General features: G+C 35.4%; 1 protein-coding gene across 4 annotated transcripts in view; it reads right to left on the minus strand.

Annotated features, from left to right (window-relative positions):
• Positions 1 to 728: 728 nt before the first annotated feature.
• The window catches only part of VPS13C (vacuolar protein sorting 13 homolog C), a 196,905-nt gene continuing 173,462 nt past the window's right edge, over positions 729 to 24,171 (minus strand). For 2 of the 4 annotated variants that reach the window (XM_054450335.2, XM_054450337.2), the window contains 6 exons: positions 17,881 to 18,004; positions 17,089 to 17,203; positions 11,829 to 11,917; positions 4,677 to 4,800; positions 3,194 to 3,277; positions 729 to 2,887 (listed from right to left, as the gene is read on the minus strand). In XM_054450335.2, coding sequence (XP_054306310.1) covers positions 2,786 to 2,887; positions 3,194 to 3,277; positions 4,677 to 4,800; positions 11,829 to 11,917; positions 17,089 to 17,203; positions 17,881 to 18,004 — 638 coding nt within the window. In that variant the 3' untranslated portion in view covers positions 729 to 2,785. Of the gene's footprint in view, positions 2,888 to 3,193; positions 3,278 to 4,676; positions 4,801 to 11,828; positions 16,375 to 17,088; positions 17,204 to 17,880; positions 18,005 to 24,171 lie in introns of those variants that run through there. The other 2 variants (XR_010123963.1, XM_054450338.1) reach the window with 2 other exon arrangements.

A 24,171-nucleotide genomic window follows, 5' to 3' on the forward strand; every position in this document is an offset into this window, starting at 1 on the left:
ATGCATAATTCAAAATAAAAACAATACTAAATCATAAAACACATGGAAGTAAGTCCACCCTGGATGGAATTTTTCTTACGAAGCTTGGGTACACTCTTCTTCCTTTTTTTTTTTTTTTTTTTCCTTTTTTAATGCCCCTGCTTTGCTACAGCCCTCAGCATGAATTTATTCTTTCTACCGGATAATCCAGCACTGGGTGAACCTTCCAAACTGGTAATCTGAGCCCCATGTGGAAGAGGGAGGAGAAGAGAAAGACAGCGGTATGGTAGAACATCCCAGACTGCCATGCAGTCTAAGAAACGTTCTGCAAGGCCACTGAAGAGTCTTCAAGGCCAAGTCGGCTGTCAGAGGAGTTCTGTGTCTCCTAGAATTTCCAGACTAAGTATGTCTTAGTATAACTGCCATACTCAGCCAGTCGCTGAGAGAAACCACGGAAGGCATGGGCTCAATGAAATACCACAATGGATTTCAAAGTGCAGCGGGGCCCCTAGGTCAACCGCATTCTCTGTAATCCCCCCATATTGGAGGTCTCTGCCACAGATCTCTAGTGTGATAAAGGGGCTCAGTACCCCTGAGAAAAAGCTTTTCTGACTAGTATCTTGTAAAGTCCTTCATAACTATCAATATAACTTCTCACTGTTTTTGGATTGGAAAAGGAAAAGGGAAAGACAAAACGTAAAGCAAATGTTACTTGAATAACACAAACCCACAAAGTTTTCACACCTGTAAACAATGTGCCAAATGTTTTATTTCTCGCATATGCAAGTAATTACCTCTCAAAGCATTTTTAAAAAATGCATTATTACACTTTACCAATGAATTATTTCTGTCCCTGGAGATTAAATCAAATCAAAATGTTACAAATAGTATCAGTATGATATAATTTCTTAAATATATGGGACATTGTCAACAGCTGTGATTCATTATGGAAAATATAATAGGATATCTCACATTCCGAATTCTGTTTTAAAAACACAAAACACTAGAACAGTTGCTATGAAATTACTGATAATGATCCCTTTAATAAACTGCAATTAACCACTAATATAGAAATTCAATTTAAGCAAGAAGTTGTATATATTATACTTTGCAGAAAAAAATAATTTTGAAAAAGTAATGACAAACAGAGATCAAACATTTAGGGCATTAGTTACTGCATTCTCTTTTTAGAATATACATTAAGTAACACTAGTAAAATTTAAAGTTTTATGACCAGGCCTTAAAAAACATGAATGATGATGACAGAACCACTACCACATATAAACAAAAATAGAGCAAACCAAGCGTGTCCACATCTCCATGAATTCAGTGATTTGAAATAAATGTTGTTATGTTAAACATTATGAGCAAATCTAAAGGTTCAAGCAAAAAACTTAAATATTTTTGAGTATTTTTTAAAGTTTTAATAGTTTATCTCTGATCAAGGATGGAGAAAGGACACAAAAAAATACTGTCCTGAATTGATTCTCACAGGGCCTGCTCCCTCACAGAACGCAGTGTCATTATATATGCCTTAATTATATATAAAACAACCAAAGAATTTTCATTCTTCTTAGTAAGTATTTAAAATACATTCTAGGTGTGCATTGGGAGTAAATGTTAATTTGTGATGCCCTTAAAAGTCTTTCAACCTGTAAGAAACAATTTCTGGGAATATAAAAATATTGAATTTTATATATTTCAGAGTCTTGAGAAACTTAAAGTGCAATATTTTCATGTATCAGCAAATAATAATTGTGTCATATAAGCTCATCTTGAAAGAGCATGTAAATACTTCCCAATTTTTATGAATGCTACATTACAGAGGGCTGAGTATAGATATTTTAAGGTTTGATTGTCCACATTTTTTTATTAGACTGCAAGGAGGAAAAATAAGCACCAAAGTAAAACATGCTTTATTAGGGGGAAAAACAGTGTTTTCATGAAAAGAAAATATAAAACATGTCATTTCTCCCTTTAGTGATTTTTCTTCATTCAGTTACCTGGCTTACCAAAAATGTTAACTCAGTTCAATTATTGAACAAATCACTCTTAAACAAAATGTCAGGATCCAACATTTGTCCATGGGTTAAAGCTTTTTGGCGGGCCACGGTGGCTCACGCCTGTAATCCCAGCACTTTGGGAGACTGAGGCAGGCGGATCACAAGGTCAGGAGTTCGAGACTAGACTGACCAACATGGTGAAACTCATCTCTACTAAAAATACACACACACAAAATTACCCAGGCGTGGTGGCACACACCTGTAATCCTAGCTACTCAGGAGGCTGAGGCAGGAGAACCGCTTGAACCCGAGAGGCAGAGATTGCAGTGAGCCAAGATCGCACCACTGCATTCCAGCCTGGGCAACAGAGCAAGACTTGGTCTCAAAAAAAAAAAAAAAAAACCCATAAAACAAAAATAAAATAAACCTTTCAAAGAACACTAGTCATTCTAAGCTCATTTCTTATTCTTCAGTAAGGCTTTAATTAAATATAAGCCTATTGACCTTTGCTTCACAATTTTAATATTAATGAAAATTTCATTCTGAGTTTGAAGTGACATTTCCTTCAAGGGTCTGACCCATTTGGGTGGTGGCGTAGAAGTGGACTGCTAGCATGTACATGGTTACAAAATTAGAGTAAAAACTAAAAGGTGAAAAAACTAGAAAACCCAATACTAGCTATTCTAGAAAAATAAAACTAAAGGATTGCTTGAAAAATTGTCTTTAGCAAGATAAAGCAGAGTGATTTATAGACAAAACCAGTGATTGTTTTTTCTCCCTGTTGGAGCCCCTGGGGTCTGTGATTAAGATGGCAATTGGGGTCTGAGAAGTCTCACTGATGACTGCTTCATCAATTTTTGCTGCTGTCTCGTTGACTGTGCATCCTCAATGGCATTACATGCTCTCTGTAAAGTAAAATACTTATTATGAATTGTAAAGACAAGTATAGGCTCATTTGGTAGAAGGGAAAGGTATGAAAGCAAGGGCTGAAGCTCTCCAAACAGGACCAACAGCTAAGGACCAAGGATACAGTCCAGATGTGTCATATAAAAATAAGACCCTTTCACCCGACTGAGTCCACAGCATATTACATATCCATCCATAGTTATAACTGGGAGAGCTTTGGGAGAAATAATGGTATTCATTATAAGAGGCTTTTTAAAAAGTATTTCAGCTAAAAAAAATTGAGGCATGCTCTTTAAATTGTTTACCTCTGCTGTGGCAGTGTCCTTCAGGTAAACTTTTCGAACACAGCCTTGATTGGCACTGTCTTTTTTGTGGAACAGACCCTGTTCCTGTTTCAAAAGAAACAATGACAGAAAAGAAATTATTCTGAGGAAGAAAAAAATCCTAACTTTTAATTGTATACTTAAACGTCAACTCTATTTTATAACAAGTAGGCTAACCAAATATACATATTCAAGTAAGAGATGAAATAAATCATCTTGGAACAAGGACGGTATTTCCATATATGAGTTGTTAGAATTTATAAAATTGGATGAGCATACATCTATCTGTATAAAATAATGGCTTTCTGCAGGCTATGATAAATAGCCTACAGAAACACCACTTGGTAACTCATCACATCTGACAAATCAAAAAACCCTTCCTTCATTTCTTTGGCTGATACATAAAATTTCTGTATAATGTAAAATACATTGAGTCAATTCTCACCACTGATGTGAAAGAGAAGTGATAACTGAGGAAACTGTAAAATATATGCACAGTGACACAGTCTTTCCTAGTTTGAAAACTATGTTTCATACACCAAAACATTCCTTAAATTTTGACACTCTACTATGCAGTAATGCTGAAATACAAAATGGTAGGGTAACATGGTGTTTCCTTTATTTGTAAATTTCCATGAAAAGATAAGTAAACATAAATTAAAGGGTAACAGTACTCACATCTATAGCTATTAAATTTCACAGTCAATGTTCTTCTAGCTACTAAATTTCCCAGTAAACGTTTTGCAGATAGTTTCACCAATAGAAATAACATTATTGTTTAGGGAAAACAAATGCACTAAAGAAACTGCCATATTTAGAATAATAATTTATAGTTTTTTAAAGGCAGGAAAATAAATTTATAATATATAATGTAACAAACGTATTTCAAAGAAAGTACTTGAGTCTAAGAACTAAGCAAAAGACAGAGTATCACTTTTACAAATTACTATGTAATTAAAAGTGCTTCCTTACAAAATGATGGCAGAAAAGACATAAAAGTATTATTACACACTTAAATTGTATTAGCATTCCATAAATGCCAAATATTATAAAACATGGGAATTTTGGATACATTTATTTTTATTAAATCACTTAATAATCTTCCAAAAACCTAAAAAGAGGGAATCTTTCCAGAAATGTCTAAGATTATAGCAACATGTGTGTCCATATGAAGTTAAAAAAAAAAACCTCTCCTATTTACTAATGCTTAATTCTACCAAAAAGAAAATATCAGCATATCAGAATCTTAATTATTTGGGTGGGTAGACTGATATTTCACTCTATGCAATCAAGACTGCCAGAAAATAAAGTACAGTTATACAAATAAATTGATTACATCTTTCTTTACATCTCAGCATACAGTAGTAATAACGACACTAATCCTTCAAACATTTTGTGTAGTTAACTGCAAAACAGTCTAAAAGCAATGAATTCTTAGCTCTAAAGGTGTGACATGTTTTCTTACCTTAACTGAAATTTTTAGCACATTTTCACTGACACTAGGAGGAAATACAAAATCTTCAAATGGACATTGCCAGTCTACACACATAAGGCCCAGGATTTCAACTTCCTTTATACACAACACTCGCCTATTTTGCAAAAGAAAACAAAAACACAGTAAATGATGAAGACAGTTTATTCTCGCCAATATTTCACCCTGCTGGATGGCAGAGGTAGCACTTGCTTAGTAAACAATATAAACTGGCACTAAAAAAAAAACCTGCTTCATTTTTTTAAGTCTAGATAACTGTCAAATAAAGAGCAAATATGACACCTACCAAGTAACAAAGTAGACTCAAAAATTCCCCTTCTGTCAATCTTGCAGAATTCAGAAAAGTGTAACTTTTTTTTCTTTTCTTTTTTTTTTTTTTTTTTGGTTAACGGACCAAAAAGCTGATAGGGAAATCATCTTTAGAACACATAAGAAACAGGCTGTACTCTCATCTGGGGAGCAATAAAGGCAGAAGTCCCTGAAAATGTTTTACTTGGAAAATTATTAATTGCTCTTTACTGTCAGCCATTTATGCCTTCCAGTCAAGAACAAACGTGAAGGAAATGTCATAAACCTTAAATGTCAGCAAAGATTCACTTGAGGCCTACTAATAAAGATCAGATTTGAACACTTTAATGCTAATACACTTTATCACAGAGTATCTTATTTTATTCAATGGCAATAAAAAAAATAACAGAACCCTTAAAGGGCATCCACATTGATTTCTCAGTATGTGATTCATTTTGATTACTGATATAACTATACTTAAAATTAAGCTTCTATACAGAAAGCAAAATTACAAAAGAAGAGAAGGACTATTAATTCAACAAATATTTAGGGTGCCAGAGAAACAAGGAAGATAATTCTGCTTGAGAGGTGCTCACCGGCTAGAGGAGAAACAAACATGTAAATAAATGCTACAGCACAATTAGACAAGGGCTGTAACAGAGTGTGCAGATTAGTTTTTTGGAGCAAGAGAGAGAGAGGAACAGATCGTATTGGTAAAGTAGGTGACGCAGGAGTTGATTCTTGAAAGGAAGGAGTTCTCTATGTGGGTAAGGGAAATGACAGTCCAGACAAAAGGAGGAACACACTGACATATAAAGGAGTACAAAAAAGGAAAAAGACTTATTTGAGGAATGTGGAGGTCTGCAGCTGGAATACCAGATAGATACCATGGTGAAGTGGCAAGAAAATGAGCTTAGCACCAGACCTTGAAGGGCTATTAGTTTTCCTTTTAAAAAATGTTTCACGACATGATAATGTCGTTTCACTTTTAATGAAGAGGAAATGACATGATAATGTTTATCATTTTAGATTCACAGTTCTGGTGGTTTAGATTCATGGTAACAGAAGGGAGGTGGTAAAGAGAGTGGCAATAGACAATCAAGGTAGGAAGTTACGGCAATATAAATAGTCCAATCAGGAGACAATGAAAGCCTCAAGTATGGCAGTGGCTCTGAGAAGGGGGAAGAAAGGGTTAGATTTGAGATGTTTAGAAGGTAGACATGAATGAACATGGTGACCAATGGAGTGTGGAGAACTGAAATAGATCCCTGGCATTATGTTTCTCAGCAGAGGTGCTATTAAATTTTGGACTTGTATGGGATAGTCTTGTGCACTGGACAAAGTTCAACATCCCTAGCCCCAGCCTAGTAAGTGGCAGTAGTGTCCTACAATCACTGTGGCAATCTCCAACACCACCATACATTTCCAAACAGTCTCCACTGCCCACACTCCTGGCTCCAGTCGATAATCAGCCGACAGAGCTAAGGATGGCTGTTACAAATCCTCGTGCCAAACACAATTCACTGTTCCAAATATCTTTAAACTCTTCTCTTTACCATCCCAATACTACTACTGTTCTCCTTCCACCTAGAATGTCTCCTTCATTTTCTTCCTCTTGCACCATGTTTACCAGGGTTCAAATCTTGGTCTTCTACTCACATACTCTCTCAGAATGGTCTCTCAGAAAGATCTCACCTCGAGATTTTTATCCAAACTCCAACTATCTATCTATCTATCTATCTATCTATCTATCTATCTATCTATCTATCTATCTAATCTATCTATCTATCTATCTCCCTCCCTCCCTCCCTCCCTATCATGTATTCCCTTCTCCTCTACATCCACTCAGTCACCAAGCCTTGTCTCATAAGTCAAATCCTCATTCTTTAGGCGCTCCCCACTTCCTACCATGATAGCTGCCACAGTCTTTATGGTGGACAGAATTCTAAGACAGTCTCCAAGATTCCCCAACCCTGGTATATATCTCTGTATAGTCCCCTGGACTTTGAATATAACGGATTTCACTTCCAAGATTAGGTTTTATTATAAGGCACAGGTGACTTTAAGCAAAAATAGTTTATGTAGGTGGGCCTGACCTAAGTTCATGGACTCTAAATCTGGTTAAGAGACCAAGAAGTCAGAGATTCAAAGCACCCTTGCTGGGATGGAATAAGGGTAGCTTCTAGGAGCTAAGAGCAGCTCGCTGGCTGACAGAGGTCAAAGAAACAGGGATCTTAGAATTCTGCCAATGACAGCAAATGAGCTTTGAAGTGGATTCTGTGGTAATTTGTTGTGCAGCAATAGAAAACGTATACAGTCTCTAACTGGTCTCCTTGCCTCTGGACTGATTCTCTTCCAGTATAACATCCAAACCGCCAAGGATCTTTTAAAACTACAAGCCTCATCACATTACTTGTTTACAAACCTTCCATGGGGTAGAAAAAAAGAGAGATTACTCATGTGTGTACTATTCTGTGTGAGAAGCTACAAGTGATATCAAATAAAAAAATAACAGACAGCCAGGTGTGATGGCTCATGCCTGTAATCCCAGCACTTTGGGAGGCCAAGGTGGGAGGACTGCTTGAGCCCAGAGTTGAAAACCAGCCTGGGCAACATAGTGAGACTCTGTCTCTACTAAAAATACAAAAAATTAGCTGGTGCATGCCTGTGGTACCATGTACGCGAGAGGCCAAGGTGGGAGAATCACCTGAGGCCAGAGAAGTCGAGAATGCAGTGAATCACGATTGAGCCACTGCACTCCAGACTGGGCAATGAAAATGAGAACCTGTTTCAAAAAAATAAAATAGCAGACTATACCTTAAGCAAAAACCAGTGATTCTCCATCACATTCATGATAAAACCTAAACCCTTAGAATCTTATGAGCTGCTACCTATGACTCATCTCCCAACACTTAACACCCTGCCATCCAGCCATTCCACATTGATCTTACTGGTCAAAGTGCCATACTGTTGTATGCCTCCACTTGCCTCTAGTTTACCTATGCAAGAGCTACATATTCAAGACTCAGCTCAAGCACTCCCTCATCTATAAAAGCCTCCCTGACACTTTTCCCACGACACTGTGGTCCCCATCTTACTGTACCAAGAGTTTTCCCTATGTCCTCAGAGACTCTGTCCATCGCTTTTCTTAGCACCTATCACACGGTGATATTATTGATAATTTGTAGCCCCCTGCCCATTAAAATAGGGAAGGAACAGAGATGTAACTTCATCTCTGTGTCCCTGTATTTGTCATATGTTGATGGCTTTTTTTTAAAAGTCTGCTCAATAATCAATTTCTCAATAAAGATTACTAAAATAAAGTACAGCAGAGTTAGGACCAACTAGTGAAGCTATAGCCTAAGAAACTTAGGTCATGAGAACTTGTGTTTTGATTTTAAAAACTCATAAGAAAAAAAAATTCGGGGACTAAGTTTTGGCTGAATTTCAAAATAAAAAAAAAAATGCTATATACTGAGAAACTCAATTAGCAATCACTAACATGTCAATAATACATTTGACAAAAAGGGCTAATATCATTAATTTGCAAAATGCTCTTTAAATTCAGTAAGAAAAAGACTAACATACCAATGAAAAATGAGCAAAGAATATGAACAAGTAATTCGCAAAGTAGCAAATATAAATAGATGATGATATATTAAAAGGTACAGGCTCAACAGTAATCAAAGAAATGCTATTTAAAACAAAAAATTATTTTCTACCCATCAAGCTAGCAAAAAATTAAAGTTTAAGTGATAAAACCTAGTCTCAGCAAAACACAGGAGAAATAACACTTTCATATATTGTTGAGTGGTATGTAAAAAATTGATACAACCTTTCTGAAAAATGACTTGGCGATATACAGAAAGGACCTCAAAAATCTTCACAACTTTTAAATTAGAATCCCCCTTTTAAAATTTTATTCTAATAAAATAATAGAAAAAGATTTGGTTACAAATAAATAACAATAAGATATTAGGGAAAAAATGTCCAATAGGGAGTATTTGAATAAATTATAGCATATCCGCAAATACAAAATTATGTAGTCATTAAAAATCATGTTGTCAAAGAATATTTAATGCTTTGGGAAGATGATCACAGTATATTGTTACATGAAAAACTGACAAGACTAAAATGTAATAATGCATTTTTTTGTAAATAGTTTTTGTAAAATGTGCCAGCTAACGTGGTTATCTTTGGGTGCTGAGATTGCTGGTAAAGGATATTTTTAGGGGTGATCATATAATCTGTTATTCAAACCAGGATGTTTTTAAGAATGAAAGGGATAGCTATTGATAATTACATAGGGACAAAACGTGCAAGCAAATCTACTATGTCCTAGGCAAACTAGAACGCATGTATGGTTAGTTATTTTCATTTTGTTTTGTTTTTTTTTTTTTGAGAGAGAGAGTCTTGCTCTGTTGCCTAGGCTGGAGTGCAGTGGCACAATCTTGGCTCACTGCAACCTTTGCCTCCCAGGTTTAAGTGATTCTCCTGCTTCAGCCTCCCAAATAGCTGGGATTACAGGCATGCGCCACAAAGTCCAGCTAATTTTTTGCATTTTTAATAGAGATGAGGTTTCACCATGTTGGCCAGGCTGGTCTCGAACTCCCAACCTCAAGTGATCCGCCCGCCTCAGCCTCTCAAAAGTGCTGGGATTACAGGCTTGAGCCACCATGCCCAGCCCATTTTCATCTCCTTATTTTCAATACTGGGGTGGCCAAACTGTACCCTTCAAGCCAAATCCAGCCCAAGACCTGTTTTAATATATAAAATTTTACTGGAACACAGCTATGTCATTCCTGTACATACTGTTCACAGCTGCTTTCTTACTATAAGGGCAAAAATAAAAGGTTGAGAAACACAGTATGGCCCTTAAAGTCTGAATTTTACGATCCGTCCCTTTAAAGAAAGTTTGTTGACTCCTGATCTATGTTATCTACAATGAATAGCCATAACTTTAGCAATAAAAATTATTTTGGATGTGGTGGTGCATGTATACCTATAGTCCAGGCTGAGGCTGGAGGATCACTTGAGTCCAGGAGTTTGAGTCCAGCCTGGCCAATATAGTGAAAGACCCCATTTCTTTAAAAAAGAAAATGTTACTTTTAAGAATACTGAATTTGGAAGAAATGCTACTATTTTAATGTAATCATTAAAGGTCTGATTACCATAATGATAACTACCTTAATCAAATAAATTCTTGTTAGAAAGAGTCTACTAAGGCCAGGTGCTGTGGCTCATGCCTGTAATCCTGGCACTTTGGGAGGCCAAGGTGGGCGGATCACTTGAGGCCAGGAGTTCAAGACTAGCCTGGCCAACATAACAAACCCCGTCTCTAATAAACATACAAAAATTTAGCTGGGCATGGTGGTGCATGCCTGCAATCCCAGCTACTGGGGAGGCTGAGGCACGAGAATCATTTGAACCCAGGAGGCAGAGGGTTACAGTGAGCTGAGATCACACCACTGGACTCCAGCCTGGGTGACAGAGTGAAACCCTGTCTCAAAAAAAAAAGAAAGAAAAGAAAAGAAGAGTGAGAAGAGAAGGGAAAAAGGAAAGGAAAAGGAAAAGGAAAGGGAAAAGGAAAGGAAAGGAGAAAAGAAAAGGAGTCTACTAAGTAAGGTTAGCAAGGAAACCAAGTCATAGTATTTACTGGTCAGGTATATTTTACTAATTACCTCCTAAACAACTCCATCAGTGACTAGATTTTAAATGATGATGATTTTTCAATGTACTTGAAGAGAAACCAAATATATAATGTATATAGTAATATTCCCATAGAATGGCTTAAATCAAATAAGTACTAAGTATTACTGATAAGTATTACCAAAAAAAACCCAAATTGATTCTCATTGCCTAGTACTGAATTATATAAAAGTGATACAATTTTAAAATGAATTAACACATTGCAACAGCTAAGTACAATATCTAAGACAAATAAACATTGTTTTTGGCTTAATATATTGAAGACAATATAAAATTATGGACACAAAAATAAGTGATTACTTGTCAAAGTCATAAAATCTGCTTTTTAGATTGTTTTGTGAATATTTTTAACTCTTAACTAATGAGCAAATCACGTGACTGGAGAATCCTCTCTCACATGAGGATTCTTTCATGACTGGTTAACCTCTCTTATCCTGTCATTCAGCTTTCCTTTCTTCCCATTCGAATAAATTTAAATGCGGTCATGGGGAATCTAATGCAGATTCTGCCACTGTAAGAACTTTGCCTTACTCTTATAAAGCTAAACACTAAGAAAGTTCTGCAAATTATTAATATATAATTGTCATTTTGGGATAAGTTTATTATCTAGGATAGATCCCAGGAAAATAAGCTTGGTAGTTTAGTATAAGTTCTTGTATTTGGAAAAATCTACCACAACCAAATGCTTAGGAAAAGCTGAGATAAACATATAGAAGTAATGCCACCCTTTAAAAGGGGTATGCTAATCACTCAAAATAAAACTTATTAAGAAAAGTGATTCATGAATTAATCCTCCATAACTGGACTTGTAATTCATGAATAAGGGTATCACTATTACAGGTATAAAGCCTATTCTACATTCTCTCAGTAGTTGTGTAACTTGGATAAGTCCCTAAGCCACAATGAGTCTCAGTTTCAGCATCTTTCAGATGAGGAGGTTGGAAAAGAAAATCTCAAAGGACCTATTTAGATCTGTATTGTTGTGATTCTATGAAAATGAACATTTTGCCATTCGCTCTGGAGAATTTTAAGTACAATTCTCCAACTCTTCTGCCATTTTAGCCTTCAAAATTCTTGTGACCTATGCAACTAAGTACTATTCGGAAAAACGTCACTTCAAGTCAGTACCTATTTGTAACCATAAGGATTGTCTTCTTGCTTCCAGGAATAGCACAGTGGTATCGGTAAGTCTCTCCTTCCAACTTTTTGATACGATTCTGAAAAGGAAACCAGGCTCTAGATTTGGGAAGTATATGCATTTAAGTAGTATTTACAATACTGTATATTAGCTAATTATAATAATAGTGTTAGGAAAAAATTAATTAGAAATAAAAGCACAATTCTACATATTGGTACATGAAGCTAGAAAAATATTCACAGCATGTTTGTAAGTTAACTTCCACTGTTGCCTTAAAAGAAAAACATGTAATAAATGCTTACCAAGTGGTCTTCTGGTAAAATACATTTTGTTCTGTAGTAACTTAGAAATATTAAAATATCTACCAGCAATTATCACACATTTTAATTAAGAAACATATGCTAATATAAAAAAACTACATTAACATTACAGGGGATTTGAAAAAGGGGTCACTGGTAGGACTTTGGGGTGGGTCTCTGAACTACCTAACATAAAATAGAAAATTTTGAAAACGTAGTTCTAAAACTTTTTTCAGAGCAGTTAATATTTTTTGTCGGTTTTTTTTTTTATCACAGAGGGGGGTCTGTGATCTCAAAGATAAAGAACCACTGGTTTACATAGAGGTATTAATAGATATTATACACATAACAAAATTCCAAGATAATTAATGTTTAATGCTTCGAACACTTGATCTTATACATTAAACATGCGTGGGGAAGTATATTTATATATCAAATTATATTTCTTATAGAAAAGAAAATATGACAATATTAATATGAACAAACAATTTCTAAGATTTCAAAATAGCTGGCACAATTTATTTCTAAAAACAAATATGAGCATAAGGTAATTCAAGTATAAGTAGTAGCAAATTAAAACACATTTATTTTCCTTTTCAGCTATCTGAAAAGTATTGTGACTTGAATTAGTCAAATATTAAAAACTAGAGGTTTTTAATAATGAATGCTAATGAAATACTATTACTGACATTATATATAATGCATGGTTGAAAACAGATAATATATATGAAAATACAGAACATAAATATATTGAATAAATAAGACCTTGACATTTTATGACCAAGAATATAATGCCAATATTATTAAAAGGATAATATAATCAATATAACCACAAGCAGAGAAATCACACTTGATACTATTTCAATGCTTAAATATACATTTTTTAAAGTTGCTTGGTACCTAGTCATTCCTTGACAATTGCAAAAAGCCATGAATAAGGAAGAGGTATCCACAAAGAACTGGGATCTCATCTTCAGAATGAGTCTCAGAGAGGAGTGCAGATTTCACAGCAATAGCTATTTGTTTCACAATTAACTTGTGCGAATTAGTTAAAATCTTTTAACACTTATGCCTTAATTTCTTCAAAGAGAAAATGGGAAATGAATTTAATAATGTAATGCATTTATCTTCAGCTTGAAATTTAAATATGTTAAAATATTTAGATCTGAAATGCAAGTACAAGACATACTACCCACTTTCTATCTTCTATGCATTTTCGTTAGTTATTAGGCTATTGTGCTTCAAGCCACTGACAGTTTTTAAAATACAATTTATCACCATAATACACTTTAGAAAACTTGTTTTCAGCACTACTAAAAACCCACTACACTCTGAGATTCAGATTAAGATATTCAGTCACTAATGACAGCAGGGAGACCAAATTAGTTGATAAAATATTCACGTCCCCTTCCCAAAAATGCAACTTGAGGAATTTAACAATACTTTGCAAAAGCCCTTTACCCAGTAATTCAATTTTTTCAAGTAAATTCTAAGGAAATATGAAAAAGCAAACAAGATATAAAAAAGCAAAATCTATAATGATGTTTATTACAGCATTATTACTGTTAGTAGAATAATAAACAAATTTAATGTCATGAATTAAGAAGAGTTAAAAACACAATGTAATGTCACCTCAATAGATGGTAATACAAGAATTAAAAATGTTAATGAGGCATTTCTAAGAACATGGAAAAATATAACTAAAACTAAAAAGCAAGAAATGCTGTTTTAAATGTTGTTGATCATTAAGTATGTGAACCAAAATGAGTATTAAATGACTATACATACATAATGCATGTATATATGTATGTGTAAATATGTGTATGTTTGTGTATATATGTGTGTGTATATATATGTGTGTGTGTGTGTATATATGTATGTGTATATATGGGTATATTTGTATGTGTGTATATATGTATGTGTATATATGTGCATATTTGTATGTGTGTATATGTGTTATACATATGTGTATATGTGTGTATATGTATGTGTATGTGTGTGTATATATGTGTATATGTATGTATATCTGTATGTGTACATATATGTATGTGTGTATATATGTATGTGTGTATGTATGTGTGTGTATATGTGTGTGTGTATATATATATGAAGATTAGGGGATAAGTAGAATAGTACATCTCATGAAAATATAATATATGATTCAGTAACTCTCAAAGCTGCGTATTAAAGAATACAAAGTAGTACTTAGGAGAAAAAGGAAAACGAGGATCAAAAGATCCCCAAATAAATTATTTAGAATTTGGCCATATTACAAAGGGCTAAAAAGATATACTTTTATACTCTAATGCTCTTTAATATTTCCATGTTTTGTTATACTTGGTCCCTTAAGGACAGAAGGCTTCCTCTGTATATCCAGTACAGTCTAAATAATCAATAAATATTTTTACCCAACTAACTGATCACAGCAAGATGGGCAAAGAATGAAATAGCCTAAATATTTCAATTATCCATGCCCACACTTGACATCCACGACAAAAACTATCAAGTCCTCTCATAAGTGTATAATCATTCTTTTTCTTCCAGTAATTATAATAATGCACTAAAGTTTTAAAAGTTGTCTGATATCTTAATAAAAACTAAGAAATCAGACAAGATTATATGTTCAGACAAAATAATTAAAAGTTTCTTGAAGTTTTGTGCTTTTTGAGAGAGTTATAAAAAGATATCACAAGGAAAAAATTAATAACAAAGAGCTAAACAAAACAATTAGGAAAAAATCTTAAGTTACAGGGGTTCTCAAAAGTAAGTCTCAGTAAAATAGCAATATAACCAGTAAAATTAAAAATTGTTACTTTTAGAATCTCAGGAAGGGTAACTATTGGAGATGATTTAAGTCAGCATCTTAAATTAGTTATTTGTGCTTGACTCTCCTAGAAAACTGCATGTGGTGACATTTTTGCCATTGCTAAATTATCTAGGCACAAGAAAGGTTTGTCAGCTACTTTTAACATTTACATGTTTTGTTATACTTGGTCCCTTAAGGACAGAAGTAATTTCCTTTGTATATCTAGCACAGGCTGGTTTTTGGATGTCAGTCTTTCTTCTTTAAAATGCTTAAACATAAAACATTCAATTTACTATTTTGATAACTGCAATCCTTAAAATACATAATCCAACTGAACAATTATATGTTAATAGTTTCATTCTCTTCAAATATACAACACATTAAATCTAAGTTTATATTTTGGCTTCATTTCTGAGGAGAAGCATGAAAGTTGCTAGATAAGACATTGTTAAATTAAACATTTCCATCATTTATTATAAAAAAAAAGAAATTGCAACATAACTTATGTTGAGAACTAAGAGGATACTAATTTCAAAAATAATGATTATAATTATTTTTTCTCTAAGATAATAAACCCTCTCTAAGGATTTAAAAGCAAAAGGTTGGTTTTTGAAAATAAAGAAATCTATGTATTCAAGTGCCACATAGCAATTTGCCTAATTACATGTTCAACTTCTATCTACATTAATTAAAACTAATAATTATGAAATAAGCATAACCAACAAGGAGATTCAATTTTTGAAAAGCAGAAATGCTAAAGGCTGAAAATGTATATAACATAATTATAAAATGACTATCATTTATTTAGCAACAGTACCAAGGGGTTAAATAGGAAAAAGAGGGAAGAGGAAACATATCCTCAAAATTCATGTGCCAAGTATTACTTGAGGTCTAAGGGCAGGCTCAGAGCAACTGACAATTCAATTTTTAAAGCAGATGCTCCAGTTAACAGTCCCGTAACTTAAGCAAATTTAGAGCCATCTGTGAAACAGAAAGCTATGTAATTCCATGCTCAAGACTCACAAACATAAACATATTAATTGGACATAATAATTGTCCTGTTTTTCAATTTTACCCGAAATGCACATGAACACCATAAGATAAAATTTTCGAAATGATAGTAACAACATCTGCTTCTGAGCTCAATAAAGTCTTTCATCTATTAAACGGAGAAGAGAGTTGATTCTCTGCATCCTTTAATATTTTATACTAATCTCTTATTTCTGGACAGTATTACCAGGAATACCACAAGTTTTTATTTGTAGTCAAGCCCATACTATGAAAAGTTCAGATGGAGGTGAGAGTTTTAAAGAAAATTTCATTAAAATTGACAATGGAATTCACACACAGTCATCACAGTTTGTTTTGATTTTTAAGGATGAAATCAAGTAGTAGTTTAGGAAACATTTATTCCTGTATTTCCAGTTCTTGCTGTGCAGGCAGAAAAACAAAGAAAATAAAGTTAGAAGCATGCAGAAAGATAGATAAAATGTAATCATACACAATAAAAACCAAAGGAAGAACAATTAAGTGGCATTTTATTTTAAAGTCAAGGTAGAAAAATATTAATACATTTCTTTTGGGGGAAAGCCTGTCATGGGAGAATAGCAGTTTATATATGTATATATTATCAAAATATAATCAAGTTAAAACTAAAATAAAAGCCAAAAAGCTCTTAAATTTTCTTTAAGGTTTAACAAGATCATAATTATATATAATCTTTTATTCTCTCATCTAGTTCTAGTTACTGAAATAAATCCAGATTTACAAAGTAGTGCAAATAAATTAATTTGGTTGGGAGAAATGGAAGCAATGAAGTTCCAATAATTAGCTACAAAGCAGGAAAACAAAATTAACAATGTTAACTAAATGAGCTATCACAGAAATAGTGATATAGCCTATGACTTAACATTATCTTTTCTGCACACAAAAAAAGCTTTGCTCCTATGTAGAAAAAAAATCATCTGTAATTTCCATTTAACACATGCTAAAATGAAAAACAAATAATGAACCTCTACTCTAGAAACTATGTAAAATACTTAAAGAAGTTCAAGAATCAGGAACTTTAAGAACCACCTATGAAATCCTGGGCCTAGAAATCATTAAAATTCCATTTCACTCGTGACCATGAAGAACAAAATTTACCTCAAGTAAGTCAGAGCCCTCAGATTCCTGTCTGTCATAAGGACGAATGATGCCATCTTCATGGATCAGGCGAGGGGGACGGAGGCTAGATACCTCCTCAGTTGATTCTGCTGCCCTGAATAAGGCATCAGAGTAAGTGTAAGAAAATACGTGAGAGTCTTTCAAAATAATGTGTGTGTTGATTAAATACACAAATATTTCACAAAAAAACAATCAGTAATTTTAAATAGCTTTCCCCAAATAATGCAAAAGTATTAAAACCAAATCTGTCTGACTCCAAGTCCCCCAATAAAAGCAGGGCCTAGCTCATCTACTCTTTGTATCCTTGGTGTCTAGCACAGGGCTTGACACATGGTAGGTAATAAACATTTGTTGAATAAAAGAGAAATTCAGCCATAAAATATGTCTTTTCTTTTCTTTTTTTTTTGAGACAAAGTCTCCCTCTGTTGCCCAGGCTGGAGTGCAGTGGCACAATGTCAGCTCACTGCAACCTCCGCCTCCTAGGTTTACGCGGTTCTCATGCCTCAGCTTCCCAAGTAGCTAGGATTACAGGTGCCCGCCACCACGCCTGACTAATTTTTGTATTTTTAGTAGAGACGGGGTTTCACCATGTTCGTAAAATATGTCTTTTCTTATTCCTTTCTGGAGGCACTCTATGTTTTAAAGCTACCACAGCTTTCAATTAGACGTTAAGATCCTTAGGAGCAGGCAAATTAGTCTAATCTATTTATGTATTCCTTGTAATAATTAGCACACAGACACACACCTTGCACATAGTATGTACTCAATTACCTCTGAATGCCTTGGAAGGTACTACTGGCCATATCTACGATTCCACCAGTTGGACGAGCCACAGCACCCACAAGCCCTTTTCCAATTCCTTTAAAGAATCCAGCAGCTCCTTCCTTTTTGGCACCTTCAGAAAACCAATGACCATGAATGGATAAAGATATTTTTAAATGAGCAAGTTTGAGCTCAATCAAAACCTGGGCCAGATACTGAACTGTTTTACCCAGGAAGTTACAAAAATTTGGCTTTCTAAAGAAGTTAAATGCAATCCTAATGTGATAAAATAGTGGTTTCTCAAAGTGTGTTAGAAATGCACATTCCTGGGCCCCACCCCAGACCTGCTGAATCAGAAACTCTGGGGCGGGGCCAGCATTTATGTTTTACTAAGCACTCCAGGTGATTCTGACACATGCTCAAGTTTGAGAACTACTGACCTAGGAGTCTCATCGTACCTGCAACTTGCAGGTGTAAGAAGGGACCAGTAAACATTCTCTTTTTTAATGCTAACCATTAGATTTTTTAAGGAGTGCGCTTTTAAAAAAATACATAACAACTTTATTGAAATGCAATTCACATACCATAAAATTTACCATTTAAAATGTGCAAATTAAATTTTAGCATAAATTAGCTTTTAGTACGTTCAGACTTGCACAACTATCACCACAATCCATTTTAGAAAACGTTTATCATTTTAAAAAGAAACCCCCTTTCCATTAGCAATCATTCCCTATTTCCCCCAGCCTCTCCCCACCAAATCCTACTCAGTGTACCTCCATTCCTCCCTGCTCCTCCCCACCTCCAGACTAGGTAACCACCTACAGATACTTTCTATCACTATGGATTTGCCTATTCTCGACATTTCAGACAAATGGAATTATGTAATATGTGGTGTATTGTGACTTTTTTTCTACTTAGCATCATGTTTTTATTTTATTTTATTTTACTTTATTATTATTATACTTTAAGTTTTGCGGTACATGTGCACAATGTGCAGGTTAGTTACATAAGTATACATGTGCCATGCTGGTGTGCTGCACCCATTAACTCGTCATTTAGCAATAGGTATATCTCCTAATGCTATCCCTCCCCACTCCCCCGACTCCACAACAGTCCCTGGTGTGTGATGTTCCCCTTCCTGTGTCCATGTGTTCTCATTGTTCAATTCCCACCTATGAGTGAGAACACGCGGTGTTTGGTTTTTTGTCCTTGCTATAGTTTGCTGAGAATGATGGTTTCCAGTTTCATCCATGTCCCTACAAAGGACATGAACTCATCATTTTTTACGGCTGCATAGTATTCCATGGTGTATATGTGCCACATTTTCTCAATCCAGTCTATCATTGTTGGACATTTGGGTTGGTTCCAAGTCTTTGCTATTGTGAATAGTGCCACAATAAACATGCGTGTGCATGTGTCTTTATAGCAGCATGATTTATAATCCTTTGGGTATATACCCAGTAATGGGATGGCTGGGTCAAATGGTATTTATAGTTCTAGATCTCTGAGGAATCGCCACACTGACTTCCACAATGGTTGAACTAGTTTACAGTCCCACCAACAGTGTAAAAGTGTTCCTATTTCTCCACATCCTCTCCAGCACCTGTTGTTTCCTGACTTTTTAATGATTGCCATTCTAACTGGTGTGAGATGGTATCTCGTTGTGGTTTTGATTTGCATTTCTCTGATGGCCAGTGATGGTGAGCATTTTCTCATGTGTTTTTGGCTGCATAAATGTCTTCTTTGAGAAGTGTCTGTTCATGTCCTTTGCCCACTTTTTGATGGGGTTGTTTTTTTCTTGTAAATTTGTTTGAGTTCATTGTAGATCCTGGATATTAGCCCTTTGTCAGATGAGTAGGTTGTGAAAATTTTCTCCCATTTTGTAGGTTGCCTGTTTACTCTCATGGTAATTTCTTTTGCTGTGCAGAAGCTCTTTAGTTTAATTAGATCCCATCTGTCAATTTTGGCTTTTGTTGCCATTGCTTTTGGTGTTTTAGACATGAAGTCCTTGCCCATGCCTAAGTCCTGAATGGTAATATTAGCCTAGGTTTTCTTCTAGGGTTTTTATGGTTTCAGCTCTAACGTTTAAGTCTTTAATCCATCTTGAATTAATTTTTGTGAAAGGTGTAAGGAAGGGATCCAGTTTCAGCTTTCTACATATGGCTAGCCAGTTTTCCCAGCACCATTTATTAAATAGGGAATCCTTTCCCCACTGCTTGTTTTTCTCAGGTTTGTCAAAGATCAGATAGTTGTAGATATGTGGCGTTATTTCTGAGGGCTCTGTTCTGTTCCATTGATCTATATCTCTGCTTTGGTACCAGTACCATGCTGTTTTGGTTACTGTAGCCTTGTAGTATAGTTTGAAGTCAGGTAGCGTGATGCCTCCAGCTTTGTTCTTTTGGCTTAGGATTGACTTGGCGATGCGGGCTCTTTTTTTGGTTCCATCTGAACTTTAAAGTAGTTTTTTCCAATTATGTGAAGAAAGTCATTGGTAGCTTGATGGGGATGGCATTGAATCTATAAATTACCTTGGGCAGTATGGCCATTTTCACGATATTGATTCTTCCTACCCATGAGCATGGAATGTTCTTCCATTTGTTTGTATGCTCTTTTATTTCATTGAGCAGTGGTTTGTAGTTCTCCTTGAAGAGGTCCTTCACGTCCCTTGTAAGCTGGATTCCTAGGTATTTTATTCTCTTTGAAGCAATTGTGAATGGGAGTTCACTCATGATTTGGCTCTCTGTCTGTTATTGGTGTATAAGAATGCTTGTGATTTTTGTACATTGATTTTGTATCCTGAGACTTTGCTGAAGTTGCTTATCAGCTTCAGGAGATTTTGGGCTGAGACAATGGGGTTTTCTAGATATACAATCATGTCATCTGCAAACAGGGACAATTCGACTTCCTCTTTTCCTAATTGAATACCCTTTATTTCCTTCTCCTGCCTAATTGCCCTGGCCAGAACTTCCAACACTATGTTGAATAGGAGTGGTGAGAGACGGCATCCCTGTCTTGTGCCAGTTTTCAAAGGGAATGCTTCCAGTTTTCGCCCATTCAGTATGATATTGGCTGTGGGTTTGTCATAGATAGCTCTTATTATTTTGAGATACGTCCCATCAATACCTAATTTATTGAGAGTTTTTAGCATGAAGGGTTGTTAAATTTTGTCAAAGGCCTTTTCTGCATCTATTGAGATAATCACGTGGTTTTTGTCTTTGGTTCTGTTTATATGCTGGATTACATTTATTGATTTGCATATATTGAACCAGACTTACATCCCAGGGATGAAGCCCACTTGATCATGGTGGATAAGCTTTTTGATGTGCTGCTGGATTTGGTTTGCCACTATTTTATTGAGGATTTTTGCATCAATGTTCATCAAGGATATTGGTCTAAAATTCTCTTTTTTGGTTGTGTCTCTGCCAGGCTTTGGTATCAGGATGATGCTGGCCTCATAAAATGAGTTAGGGAGGATTCCCTCTTTTTCTATTGATTGGAATAGTTTCAGAAGGAATGGTACCAGTTCCTCCTTGTACCTCTGGTAGAATTCGGCTGTGAATCCATCTGGTCCTGGACTCTTTTTGGTTGGTAAGCTATTGATTATTGCCACAATTTCAGAGCCTGTTATTGGTCTATTCAGAGATTCAACTTCTTCCTGGTTTAGTCTTGGGAGGGTGTATGTGTCAAGGAATTCACCCATTTCTTCTAGATTTTCTAGTTTATTTGCGTAGAGGTGTTTGTAGTATTCTCTGATGGTAGTTTGTATTTCTGTGGGATCGGTGGTGATATCCCCTTTACCATTTTTTATTGCGTCTATTTGATTCTTCTCTCTTTTCTTCTTTATTAGTCTTGCTAGCGGTCTATCAATTTTGTTGATCCTTTCAAAAAACCAGCTCCTGGATTCATTAATTTTTTGAAGGGTTTTTTGTGTCTCTATTTCCTTCAATTCTGCTCTGATTTTAGTTATTTCTTGCCTTCTGCTAGCTTTTGAATGTGTTTGCTCTTGCTTCTCTAGTTCTTTTCATTGTGATGTTAGGGTGTTAATTTTGGATCTTTCCTGCTTTCTCTTGTGGGCATTTAGTGCTATAAATTTCCCTCTACACACTGCTTTGAATGTGTCCTAGAGATTCTGGTATGTTGTGTCTTTGTTCTCGTTGGTTTCAAAGAACATCTTTATTTCTGCCTTCATTTCGTTATGTACCCAGTAGTCATTCAGGAGCAGGTTGTTCAGTTTCCATGTACTTGAGCGGTTTTGAGTGAGTTTCTTAATCCTGAGTTCTAGTTTGATTGCACTGTGGTCTGAGAGATAGTTTGTTATAATCTCTGATCTTTTACATTTGCTGAGGAGAGCTTTACTTCCAACTATGTGGTCAATTTTGGAATAGGTGTGGTGTGGTGCTGAAAAGAATGTATATTCTGTTGATTTGGGGTGGAGAGTTCTGTAGATGTCTATTAGGTCCGCTTGGTGCAGAGCTGAGTTCAATTCCTGGGTATCCTTATTAACTTTCTGTCTTGTTGATCTGTCTAATGTTGACAGTGCGGTGTTAAAGCCTCCCATTATTATTGTGTGGGAGTCTAAGTCTCTTTGTAGGTCACTCAGGACTTGCTTTATGAATCTGGGTGCTCCTGTATTGGGTGCATATATATTTAGGATAGTTAGCTCTTCTTGTTGAATTGATCCCTTTACCGTTATGTAATGGCCTTCTTTGTCTCTTTTGATCTTTGTTGGTTTAAAGTCTGTTTGATCAGAGACTAGGATTGCAACCCCTGCCTTTTTTTGTTTTCCATTTGCTTGGTAGATCTTCCTCCATCCTTTTATTTTGAGCCTATGTGTGTCTCTGCACGTGAGATGGGTTTCCTGAATACAGCACACTGATGGGTCTTGACTCTTTATCCAGTTTGCCAGTCTTGTGTCTTTTAATTGGAGCATTTAGTCCATTTACATTTAAAGTTAATATTGTTATGTGTGAATTTGATCCTGTCATTATGATGTTAGCTGGTTATTTTGCTCGTTAGTTGATGCAGTTTCTTCCTAGCATCGATGGTCTTTACAATTTGGCATGATTTTGCAGTGGCTGGTACCGGTTGTTCCTTTCCATGTTTAGTGCTTCCTTCAGGAGCTCTTTTAGGGCAGGCCTGGTGGTGACAAAATCTCTCAGCATTTGCTTGTCTGTAAAGTATTTTATTTCTCCTTCACTTATGAAGCTTAGTTTGGCTGGATATGAAAATTCTGGGTTGAAAATTCTTTTCTTTAAGAATGTTGAATATTGGCCCCCACTCTCTTCCGGCTTGTAAAGTTTCTGCCAAGAGATCCGCTGTTAGTCTGATGGGCTTCCCTTTGTGGGTAACCTGACCTTTCTCTCGGGCTGCCCTTAACATTTTTTCCTTCATTTCAACTTTGGTGAATCTGACAATTATGTGTCTTGGAGTTGCTCTTCTCGAGGAGTATCTTTGTGGCATTCTCTGTATTTCCTGAATCTGAATGTTGGCCTGCCTTGCTGGACTGGGGAAGTTCTCCTGGATAATATCCTGCAGAGTGTTTTCCAACTTGGTTCCATTCTCCCCGTCACTTTCAGGTACACCAATCAGATGTAGATTTGGTCTTTTCACATAGTCTCATATTTCTTGGAGGCTTTGTTCGTTTCTTTTTATTCTTTTTTCTCTAAACTTCCCTTCTCGCTTCATTTCATTCATTTCGTCTTCCATCACTGATACCCTTTCTTCCAGTTGATCGCATCGGCTCCTGAGGCTTCTGCATTCTTCACATAGTTAGCATCATGTTTTCAAGATTCATCCATTTTGTAACAAGTACCAGTACATGATTCCTTTTTATGACTGAGTACTACTCTAATGTATGGAAATATCACCTTTTGTTTATTCATGTATCAGGTGATGGACATTTGGGTTGTTTCCATCTTTTGGTTATTTTGAATAATGGTACTATGAACATTTGTGCACAGTTTTTGTTTGAACACCTGTTTTCAAATCTTCTGGGTATAAACCTAGGAGTAGAATTGCTGGGACACATGGTGACTCTGTGTTTAACTTTTTGAAGCACTGACAGACTATTTTCCTCCAAAATGACTGCATTATTTTACAGTCCCACTAGTAGTGTATGAGGGTTCGAATTTCTCCACATCCTCTTAACACTTGATTCTAGCCACCCCAGTAGGTGTGAAATGGTATCTCATAGTTTTGACTCGCATTTCCCTATTGAGTAATGATGTTTAGCATCCTTTTATGTGTTTATTGGCCATCTGTATATCTTCTTTGGAGAAATGTCTATTCATATCTTTT

Source organism: Pongo pygmaeus, chromosome 16 (genome assembly GCF_028885625.2).
Source record: "Pongo pygmaeus isolate AG05252 chromosome 16, NHGRI_mPonPyg2-v2.0_pri, whole genome shotgun sequence".
Lineage (NCBI taxonomy): Eukaryota > Metazoa > Chordata > Mammalia > Primates > Hominidae > Pongo > Pongo pygmaeus.